General features: G+C 34.1%; 1 protein-coding gene across 1 annotated transcript; it reads right to left on the reverse strand.

Moving 5' to 3' along the window:
• Positions 1-3,398: 3,398 nt before the first annotated feature.
• On the reverse strand, positions 3,399-11,749 carry LOC141705575 (zinc finger CCCH domain-containing protein 24-like). The gene is made up of 6 exons (XM_074508477.1): positions 11,120-11,749; positions 5,018-5,110; positions 4,656-4,943; positions 4,434-4,506; positions 3,665-3,797; positions 3,399-3,579 (listed from the first exon to the last, which is right to left on the reverse strand). Exons 1-6 carry the CDS (start codon positions 11,666-11,668, stop codon positions 3,399-3,401), a joined length of 1,317 nt encoding a protein of 438 aa, XP_074364578.1. The 5' UTR covers positions 11,669-11,749.
• Between the last annotated feature and the right edge of the window lie 682 nt (positions 11,750-12,431).

Here is a 12,431-nt window from a genome sequence, read left to right on the forward strand (position 1 = left end):
TTTTCCTCATGCTTGGCATTTTAAGACCGCTAGAGAATATAGTTCTATAATTTGTTTTTAGAATTTTTTTATGTATAAAAGTTTAAACATTATATTTTTATTTAAAAGAAAAAAATATTTAAAATATTTAGGGAACCATGTTTTACGGGAGCCTTAAAATGCGTGTTGATTTCCCGTCCCCCAATGTAAACAACCCAGTGGGACTGGGGAGTAGAATATAGCATTAAATACTATTTATCTATACACTAAATATATACACTAATAAATAGCACATATATATAACCTCTTCATTTTCGTTCCGCATCATCTATAATATTAAAGCTGAACCAAAGATAATTTGTGGTCGACCAATATTCATAGTTTGGAACGTCGAACAAATTTTATTTTTGGCTTAATATTTAGCCATTTTACTACATTCTTACACTTAAAATCTATACTATGCTATTCAAGTCATATTCAGATTTTTCTTTTATATAAACCGGTTGTATATATATCACAATTATTCACAGATACGTGTTGGTACTTCTATGGTAAATAGAATTTATAATCCTAAAATAGATGTGTACAGCTAACATTCAAATGAATTTTAATGCACAATATATATAAAGTAAAGTTATTGGAGACCACCTTTTTTTGGAGACCTTGGAGACCACTTATGTTCTGCAAATAAAATCTTGCATAGAAATATCGTAAAACGTATTTTTTGCGAATCATGCTCTACAAACATCATTATTCTATTCAAAGTCTTGAATATCATATATGTACGGCATGTAGAACATTACAAAATGTTTTATTTTACAAAACATGTTTAGTTTGCAGAACATTTGTTCAGTTTGCAAAACATACACATTTTACTTATTAAGCTTTATTTTAAGAAACATTTGTTCAATTTGCAAAACATTTGTTCAGTTTACAGAACATACACATTTACTTATTAAGCTTAAAGGATCTTTAACAATTTTAATGAATTAGTGATATTTGTATAACACATTTCACAAAATATATTTTAAAGTGTTTTAATCGCAGAATATAGGTGGTCTCCGATAAAATAGTGGTCTTCTATATATATATATAGGAAGGAACCTTTTTATTTCAGTAACATAGTAACCAATATAGACCTTTAGATGAAATAAAACGACTCAGGTTAACCAAACGCAAGCAAAGCAAAGTAGTTGTTTTTCTCTATTTGTGACGTCGTCAGTTATATCAGTCAACTGTTTTTCATTTTGTTTTCGTCAAGTCAACACATATAACACAATAAAAGTCATTGTATACTAAAATATTAAAGCACATTTTTTTTTTGAAAATGATGGGAATATTGAGTGTTCTGTATTTAATTGAAAAACTAATTGCCGTGTTTGGTAAATTTGTGTGTCCCTGTAGTTTTTTTATAATTATTTGTATATGTTCTATATGGTAGTTGTGTATCGTTTTTACGTTAGGTACCCCTTTCTATGTACACTGTGTTCTGTATTTAGTTTAAAGTTTTGTTCTTTTTTAGTGCTGTGTAATTTTAAATTAATTAAAGATTTGTGTTATAATGTAATATAAATTTTATCACATAACAATGTTGCATAATATGAATACAAATATGTGATAATGATAACAAAAACAATTAGACAACAAAAAGTTATATACAGGACACAAAAAACTATAAAATAAAAGTGAAGAACATAGAAACTATAGTATAAAAAGGAAGATAAAAATAAATTTTAAAATACAAAATATTGAACACAATAAAAAAAATATACATAATAAAAAATTCATGTTATAAAACATGAAAACTAAAGTACAAAATACAAAAAAATACCGAATAAAAAATTATGATTATTTACGTAAAAAAAACTGGTCCATGTGAACAACAAGACACATACTTTACTTACATTTATATGTGTCAATTTATCATTTTGAAAATTAACTTAAGACATAAGACATAATAGGAGTTACTAGTTACTCATATAAGAAGTTACTCACTGAACCTCACACACTCTCTCTCTCTCTCTCTATATATATATATAAAAAATGAAACCGGCCTATTTAGGCAAATGGAAACTTAGCCCAACTAACGCTTACAAGAACTCGGCATCGGGAATGAGACATGTTGAACTAAAAAAAGGGTCACAACTCACAAGCAACAAGATATCAAAGAAAAAACAAAAAACAAACTAGACATAAAATTGAATCATCACAACTGTCAGTCACAAATATATATACATATATATGCTGTGCGCCACTAATCTTGATAAGCACATTACTGCAAAACAATTCGCAACATGTAAGGCATCTTTCTACATGTACAAGACTGGAGAATTTCAGACTCAATAACTCGATAAATATATAGTCAAGCAAGAACATAGCAAATTAAACAGTAGTCGATGAAAATTTATAGGAGTATGTAATGGTAACTGGATGGTACACATTTATGATTTATCTATATTTATTTTCATTTATTAGGCAACCCCACTAAGACAAGGAATAAAGCCAGGCACCCCAAAATTCTTGTACTTAGGTGTATATTACTATAGAAATAATAGTTAGTGAGTACCTGAATCAACAGTGCAGTTAGAGGCAATGGAGGAGTATTAACAGAAGCTCCTATAACAAACGCTTTAGTCATCTTCTCAAATTCACCATTTACAACTCCATCATCAAATCCTGCTGTGGAGACCTGAATAACCAAGCACAGGAATAGAAAAACAGATATGAAAACAACTCCACAAGGTCTGAACATCCCTAAGAATACTTGATACTAGCTATGATTTTTTCTTCTAAAGCACGAAATAAAATGCCAGTAAACTTGAATTAAGATGGAGGAGAAACATCTTCTAAAAAGACTTGATAAAAAAACCTGAACCATGAGCAAGACTTCCGCAATATGGGCTTCAAGATCTTCAACTTCGGTACTCTTCCCAGGCTTCCTGCCTTCTCGAACTGATCAGTAATGTAAAAGAACAGACAGAAAATTTCAGTAAAACATTTGGCACTGACTATGACTGACACAAGATTGTTTTTAGGAAACGAAATTCATCTTTCAAATGACATGAATTGAGTTGTCATTCAAATTCTCAAATTTAAGCTAGTATTTACACATGTAGAAATAATTCAATATTCTTGCAGGTCACTTTAACTGTTTTTAGTGAAAATTATGTTAATCTAAGACTATTCTATTAAATTAAATGAAAATTAAGCCAATCAAATTATTTATTAAGAAAATAATGACAATATAGAACACCTAAGCAATGCTATTGGATACCCATGATCCAATAGGAGTTGCCTACCCCATCAAGATCTACGCAAGTTGGACTACTATCCATAACAGATCGTATTTCTGCCTAGACTTTGAATTAATTGATTCTGTAAAGAATGATAACTATAATCAAGGGCCAAAAGCAATTTGATTACTCACACCGGTAGTTTGGAAAACTTACAGTGAGTTGACGCCAAAATCCAGTGTTATTTAATCTGTTCCAGATTGGCAACTCTGAATGCTTTAAAAATTCTTGAAATCCAGCATATTTACAAGCAACTCCAGAAACATTTGGACAGTTCAGAGGCTCATCAACTGCTATCACACCCTCCCTAGAATAATTTTACGATAATTCTTATACCAACAAAACAAAAAGGAAATCTATAAACCTTGAACAGTTGAACTTCCCTAGAATACCTGAAATTTCCAAGTGAAAATCCAACAGTAACTTTTCCCTGTACAGAATATCCAACAGAGAATTCACACTTGTTACGGTAACCATTAACAAGCGGTGATTCAACTATACCTTCAAACTTGCATGGAAGACCACCTGCAAATTGATAGAAGACCAATAACATTATTAGTTACCAAGTTAGTTATCATAATTAAACAAAAGATAATAGTAAGTTTGTTTAAGGTAGTATTCAATTTTAGATAACATGTCTTTCGGTAATGTGTATTCTAAACTACAGTCTCGACATCAATTGTTCAAAAACATCATTGCCTCTAGGGCAGTAATTTAAATCGAGTGAGTAAAAATTAATCGATTCTAGAAATTGTAATTGAACTCGACTCGAGTATACACAGAGTCGAGTTCAAGCCGGTTAACGAGTTATCAAGCTCTAGTCGAGTTTGAACTACTTGAATTTCAAAGTATTTTATGAACCAAATAGATAGCCCATCCCGACATTACCAAGTCCAACCCAATATATTACATACATGTGTAGTATCAAGTTTGAGTGGAGTCAAGTTCGAACCAATTCAAGTAGAGTTCGAACAAACGAGTCGCATTCGAGTAGAACTTGTCGAAAACTTGGACCGACTCGAGTTTGAATCGAGTTCGATTCTGCTTGATTTTGATTTACATTATAGCCCTAATTGCATCCCAACATGCTTTGCCTCCCAACAAACTCAGAACACATATAACAGATTAACGTCTCAGTTACTCAGATAAGTAAGAGCTGACCTATTTCTCTAGAACTAAGAATCCATTCTGGAAGCGAGATGCCATTTGGACATGCTTTACGTGCATTTCGAGTCTGCACATGGACAATAAATAAGTAGGAGGTTTATGTCAGCTTATGGTGAACAAGTGGCAAATAACCTTAGAACTCGATAAACGGCATACTAAGTACAAGGATATCCAAGTGCTTCAAGGAATCGAAAAATATAAAATAAATATAATCACCAGTTTTTTGAGCATTTGAGCTAGAGAACTCTTCTTGTGCTCCAGTTGATCAACATAGGACATATGAGCAAGTGGTGTCACGGAATCACGTGCACTTCTACTCTTTGAGACTGTACTCTCCGGAGTTATATTGTCATCAACACAGTCAGCATCATCAACACCAAATGAAGATTTGGGGACATCAGAGTTTTCAGAAGTTGTATGCTGTGTACTTGATGGAAGAGGGGTCCTCGGGATGGCATCTGCAATCTTCAAATTCTTGTTCCCAAAAGATTTTCCATTCAACTCCTGGAACATATACTCATGAGAAGACAAGCTACTAAAAGTACACTGAAATCTTATTAACAAGCCAAAAATAATACCTGAACTGCACTTTTAACTTGTTCGGCGGTCTCAAAACTCACAAATCCTGTTAGCATGCCCTTCCTCTTCTTGGCTGATTTAAAGTTAATTCCCTAGTAATAATAAAAATTATTTGTCAAATGGAAGTATAAAACACAAACCTAAGTCTCTATGCTGTAATATTTTACAGCTACGAAATGTCTTAATATAGGATTTTCAAACAACATAGAGCAAATAGCAAAACAAATTACTGCCTCTATCTAGCAAGTCCAGAAAATTAATCCATAATTTAGACAAATGAGCTGGCATCAATCTGAAAAAGTAGTTATTTTTCGGATTAAAGCAACAACCTTAATAATTGCAGAACAAATTTAAAGTTTTTAGAGCAGAAAATTCTACAACGCACTGGGACAAATGCTATTGCATTACTGTATTGTGTCAAATGCATCACCTCAAATCTGTGCTGAAGTAAGGTCGTATATTTGGTACAGTCTACAATAGTGAAAACCTAATTACCATATTATATAAGACAGGGCCAGTAGGATTAGCAATATCTCCTACGTAAGGGACCGTAACTATATATAAAAAAATCCATCTTTTTACACAATCTTCTGAATTACTAAGCTTGTTGCCAACTTCCAGGAAATGAAAGTTCAACTGTACTTGATTCCAGACTTCCAGCTGTCATGCCTTGTCATGATGATTTTGAGTTTTTATGATGTTTTGTATTTTTGTATATGTTTGAATGCTTAGAACAGTAAAACTAGAAACTGAGAATTTAAGCTAGAAATGTAGAAGAATAAAAGAAATATTGATAGTTTTAGAGGGATATAAACCAGAGAGAGTTCAGTTATAGAGAGAGAGTAAACAGAATCTTGAGAGAGAAAGATATGGTGGACAACTGATTTCCATTTTCTGAATAACAGTTTCAACATAATGGAAAATACAAACTGTTGGCCTATTTTTGATAGGGGATGGTGGCTGATTAAGGATTAGGGTAGAAAACTCTCTCGAGAGATTTCAGAAAACAACACTGATCAATTTCAGTAATAATATACTCTGCTGATTTACAAAGATTAAAACTATATATAATATAATCTACTTTCCTAATTAAAATTAAACTAATTAAATAACTAAACCTATTTTAGAATAATCTAATAAATGGGCTTCCAAAGCCTATTATATTGCTTCCAAATACTTTCTTTGGACTTTCTGACCCGTTGTCCTGCATCAATTCTCCTCCGCTGAAAAGAACTCGACTTCGTCAAGTTAATACAATCACACAGAGCTTGATAAAGCACCAAAGACTGTTGCCTAACTGGCACATGAGAACGATCACAAGCAAGAGTATATCAACGACCATTCTTGACAACAGTATATGTGTTGGCACGTGCAACATGATGAGCATCTCGAGCAACAAGCCATGGACGCCCCAAATGATATCGCAAGCTTCAATGGAAGAACATCACACATAACTGCATCATTAAACTTCTCGGTTGAAAATTTAACCAAGCACCGCCTTTACAACCGAAGCTTCGTATCACTAATCCAACATATATAATAAGGACGAACCTCTGCCATTAAGCCTAACCTTTTAACAACCTTTTAACAGCATACGCGCCTATAACATTTGTGCAGCTCCCAATATCAATGATGAGAGAACAGATTTTACAAACACATGTAACTCTAGTGTAAAAGATTTGTCGTCGTTGTACATGTGAATCATTTGCACCTTCTTGTGTTGCTTGCATAACCCCAAGATTAGCTGTCTTTTCTAAATGTTCCTCCGCTTCGAGGTCTTCTTTAGTCATCTCGACGTATAAAACGTCAAGATTTTCTTTTTCCACCACATTAACTCTTTTCAAAGGTGAGTTTTGTTGGGAGAATTACGCCCAATTCCTTGACAGTTAAAGCATCGGCTAGTGTTTCTAGCTTGTGATGAGAATGGAACACGATTATACTTGTTAATCGTTTGCTGGCCTTGAATAGGATCTGAAAGAACAAAAGCATTCCTCGACTTGTTAGAGAATAAACTCATCCCAACGCTCCTCTTCAGACCATCCTCAACTGAATGTGCAACCTATATAGCATCCTTTAAAAACAAACATCTACTACCGGCTACTTTACCTGAAATTTCATAATGCAAGCCTTGACAATACATAGAAATAAGGACGTCTTCATCCCAAGGAAACTCAGATTGTGCTGCCAAATTATAAAATTGTCGAGTGTAATCTACAACGGATTTGCTTCCTTGCACAAGCTCAGTAAAATGAAGTGACACGCGTTGTTTATAGTCCGCAGGCTTAAATTGACGAACCAAAGCAGCTCTCATGTCTTCCCGCCTTGCCACATGAAAATACCCGGATCTCTGGTATTGCTCCCACCAAATACGAGTAATTCCTCTAAATTTTGTAGCAATAAAAACTACTTTTTTATCCTCGGACAGATTATACTATCGAAAGAAGTTGTCAACACTATGTAGCCAATCTATGAATATATTCGGTTCTTGATCTCCATGAAACTCAACAACTTCAGGTTTCACTATATTTGTTCTCTGTTCGGGGACATGAACATTAGCTGAGGCTGCACTTGAGGCTGAAGCAGCGGTTGTGGTTGAATACAGGCTATCAGCAATGAATTTAAGTGATGCCTTCACATCTCGCATCTCTAATGTCAAACCTTCAATTTTGCCATCAATAATTTGTAACCTCTCATTATTTTCTTCAATATTTTATCACGTCAACTGTTTACTTCATTTGCATTGACCATTTGTGTCGAATTAAGGGTTGTTCTACAATTGGTTTAGTGGAAGAATCGACTGAAATCAATAGCAGTCGACAAGTGGTGGCCTGATTTTTGGGATTGCGAGGAAGGAGTTTGACAAAAGTTCCAAAAGAAGTTAAATTATGTAACTGGGCAGGCGGGTGATGATGGCGTTTGGTAGCTGTTGGTGGCTAATGGCGGCTGTCTTGTGGCTGTCGGAGGCTGCTGGTGATTGTCGGAGGCTGCTGGATGTTGCCGATGGCTGGTGGTAGTTGTCGGTGACCTATAATAGCTGTCTGGTAGGTTGTCGGTGGCTGATGTGGTTGAAAGAATGGTGGTTGTGATACCACTTGATAGGGGATGGGGATGATTTAGGGTTAGGGTAGAAAACTCTCAAGAAATTTCAGAAAACAACACTGATCAATTTCAATAATAATATTCTCTGCTGATTTACAAAAATTAAAACTATATGTATAATAATCTATTTTCCTAATTAAAATAAAACTAATAAAATAACTGAACTTATTATTGAATAATCAAATAAACGGGCTTCCAAAGTCTATTATATTGCTCCCAATTACTTTCTTTGGGCTTTTTGACCGTTTTCGTGTATCATTTATACTCATTACAGTATGTTTGGCATTATTGTTGTAGATAAAAAACATTAGCTTTTTGTTGAAAAGCAGCTAAAAACTGTTTAAAATTCAAAAGTTGTTTCTCCCGGAAAGTGCTTTTTACGTAAAAGCTGCGGTTAGAAAAAGCATGTCAACCGGTAGAAAAAAACTGCTTTTCAGCCTATGCGGGAAGCAGTTGCTGATTTCACCATCATTCCTCACCAAAAGCATTATTTTTTTAATTTTTATATGAAAACATATACATATCAAATATATTACCAAACAGTCATCTGAATTTTATAACACTTTTTTTGTAACAGCCCGTCAACTTTTAACAGTAATTCCAAACAAACCCTTGGTAAAAGACTATAGTACCTTTACATACTACTAACTACTAATAATACTAATGCTAGGCTTCCCTGACACGATTCTTGTTTTTTACTTTCATAATAACATTACAATGGTGAATGGCCATATGTCTCCTCCACTCACACGTTGATCCATATATTCAAAGAAAAAAAATAGTTCATTTAGGGTCCAATACATGTAAACGAGCACTTCTTAGTTATTTTATTATTATACTAATAACACGGGTCTAATGCTGACATGACATACAACTTTAAAGTTTAGGGCAACTATTAAATGATTCTTCCTTCGTGACCTTTGGAATCTATCTTCACATGGATACCCTCGCTGAATATCATAAAAACACTTATAACGATTGAAAAAACATAAATGGATCATTATAAACCACAACATATTTAACTTTAAAAACACTAGAGAAAAGGACTTGTAACTAAATTAAAGTCAAATATGAAAACTAGTATGAAATACTCATTTAAGTGACTTACATTAAGGCCCCGTTTTTTTGCTTAAATATTATCCCCATTTTCCAATGTTTGCTTGGGCTAGAAAATTAAGTCAAAGGAAAAGGATAGTTAAAATGGAAAGTATGTTTCCATGCCACAAAGGGGAGATATTACATGAACTTTTTCCATCTCTATATACTCCTCCCTTCCGCACTACATATTGCAAAAGGTATCTCATGGCCTCGTGATTGTGGCGCTGAATTGTCACTATTTCCTTATTTTCCTCGATATATCAGCGCCAATTTCATTAAAAACGAAGTTGAGTAAGTGTGCACGATAGTGATAGCGGCTATTTTTTGAAGGAAGACAACATGATAAATATATTATTGGAGAGAAGTGGTAGTGTGGGTGAAAAAACATAGTGATTTGGTATGGAATTTGAGAGAGAGACTTAGGTAATTAGATTGTATATGATACACATGAACTGATCTATGGTGTATATCTTTTTTATTGCGGGTAAGGTTAAACAATGTGTCCTACATAGGTACTGATAGCCCAAGTCTATCTGTCATGCTCCTTCATTTACCAACTCTTTCCGGTGAAATATGCATATCATTTGATCGTCTTCCACCCGCAAGTTACCACCATTGTTACCTTATAACCTTCATGTCTTCAAAAAAATCAGTGAAATCAGTAATAGTTGGAATTTGCAGCAAGTAAGGCGTCAGTAAAGCAGAGATGGGATGGCAATGGGTAGCGTTCGGGGCGGGTTTTATAGTATCCACTATTCTTTTGGCACCTAAAATAAATTTCAATTCTGCATCCCTTATATTAGCGGGTATATACTCATATCCACCCCATGTGGATCAGGGGAGCAGTTATTATCCACTTACCATTAATTTTTAACTCCTTTTGTATTTTATCTATATCAAAAAAAATATTTTTATTAGTATAATATAGGTTTCCAATTAGTCCTTACTCCTTAACAAATCTAAATAAATTTGTATAATCAAAACGTATCAAACTAATTTAATACATGAAAAAATAGTATAGATTACAAGCTGATAACTACATAATTAAGTTTAAATATGTATATTACTTAAATATAGATAACTTGCACGCCGAGTGTGGAGCAAGGGACAATATACATACTCCCCGTATCCGCATTTTTAAATCGAGTATTATTCGTTCTGCACCATTATCTGGTCAAAATGATAAATTATCTATGTAAACAAGACCTATATCTTAGCAATAATTTAATCGTAACACTCCCACCTACCCGTATTTGTTATTCTGCTCAATCTCTTTCTTTGAAATTTAATCGTAACACTCCCACCTACCCGTATTTGTTATTCTGCTCAATCTCTTTCTTTATATCAAAATTTCAACTGCATTATCACACATCCTTAAACAACTTACATCATGCATATTACACATTTCTCATAATACTACTTCTAAACGATTCTTAAATGCAGTAATATATACGATTTCATGCCTCGGACAATCACCTCTACTTCCTTGATTGCATATATTAATTTATGTATACATACATGAATTCATAAGAGCAAGTCCAATGCAATGCTATGAATGCAATGCTACAAGTGGTGTCATTTCCATAATTTGAAACCAAATGCTAAAAATTTCAACTCCAAAGGAGTTCTATCCTTCGATGCAAATATGCGTCATTGGTTCAAAATTTGAAACCAACGATACATTTATGCATCCATGCCACATCATGCATATCCGTAAACTTTGAATAAGATATATGAAAAGACAAAGATGAGTTAAATTTGAAATTATTTGGTTTCAAAATGCAAGTAGCATTGGGGTTGACACTAAAAAATACTTTTTGATGCCAAATTATAGCAATGGCTATAGTCATCTTGCATCTAGCATTGGACTTCCTGTAAGAAATAAGAAAAAATCTGGTACTCACATTATCAGTAAGAAAGGAGCGTAAATTATCCGAACTCCACCTCATTGGCAAATTAACAAAACACTTCTGCAACACATCATCCGAACAACATTCCCCAATTGTCTCCGTATTCAAAACCTCATCACCTCCTCTCTTAACTTCCACACTCTCTCCATTCTCATTCTTCATCTTCTTCCCCCTCTCCGATGTCGGGTCCCAAGTATTATCCGGCCGTTGTCTCAGCTCCTCTTCGCTATGCGCGTATCGACACGTCTCGCCGTGGCTACACTCACCACCTGTTCGACGATAGTACGAGCACAAGCTCGTTTTCCATAGCGGGTGTTTTGATTTCTCCGGCGGTGGTGCAATTGGTTCGGAGTCGGGTTCGGGTTGTTTGCGCTTCTCGCCGGGTTCGGGTACAGGGTCGGCGGTGGTGGCGAGTGGTTGGATGGACTCGAGTTCGGGTACAGTTTCGGGTTGGGGTTCAGGTAAAGTTTCGGGTCGGGGTTCTGGCGGTGGTGAAAGGGGAGAGATGAGGGGGTGGTCGGAGATGGAATCGTGGCCGTTCATTGGAGGTATTAGGGGGTTTAGGGTTTGAAAGTGAGGGGATTAAGGAGTTTGTGTGGCACTTGCGGTTAATCCAACAAGGCAACGTAACTATAAAATATCTTGGAGACCATATGTTATGCAATCAAAACACTATAAAATATATTATTTGTGAAGTATGTTTTACGAGTATCACTATTTCATTAAAATTATTGAAGATCATTTAAGTTTAATAAGTAGAATGTGTATGTTCTGCAAGGTGAACAAATATTTTGCAAACTTAACATGTTTTGCAGAATAAAATATTTTTGTAATATTTTACATGCAGTATATATATGATTTTCAAGATTTTGAATAAAATAAGGATTTTTGTAGAGTATGATTCACAAAATAATATATTTTGTAATATTTTTATGCAATATTTAACTTGCAGAATATAAGTGGTCTCCAAGGTCTCCAAAAAAAGTGGTCTTCATAGAACTTAACCCTATATATTTAATGTAATTAATTTACTAGATTGGCACGATAATTTTGATAAAAAAATTTTGACAAATATGGCTTATAACCTTACAAATAAGTATTTGTTCTCAGGTCGAACCCAATACGTGGGACGATAAAAAATGAACTCTTAACCACCTGAGCTATCCAACCGTGCTCGAGATTGGATAATTTTTAAAAATATTAATGAAATTTATGTTACGTTTGATAAGGTCGAAGGACGGTTGAATCTATATATACTATATATACTATACTATTAAGAGCAGAATACCCTCTATTTGGTATTTGG

This window comes from Apium graveolens, unplaced genomic scaffold (genome assembly GCF_009905375.1).
Source record: "Apium graveolens cultivar Ventura unplaced genomic scaffold, ASM990537v1 ctg9055, whole genome shotgun sequence".
In the NCBI taxonomy this organism is placed as follows: Eukaryota; Viridiplantae; Streptophyta; class Magnoliopsida; order Apiales; family Apiaceae; genus Apium; species Apium graveolens.

Coding starts and splice junctions, on each gene's coding strand:
- LOC141705575 (XM_074508477.1), bottom strand. CDS start 11,668: ATGAACGGCCACGATTCCATCTCCGACCACCCCCTCATCTCTCCCCTT. Junction 4,944..5,017: donor AAGTTAAAAGTGCAGTTCAG/GTATTATTTTTG, acceptor TATATGTTCCAG/GAGTTGAATGGAAAATCTTT. Junction 3,798..4,433: donor TCTTAGTTCTAGAGAAATAG/GTCAGCTCTTAC, acceptor ATCAATTTGCAG/GTGGTCTTCCATGCAAGTTT.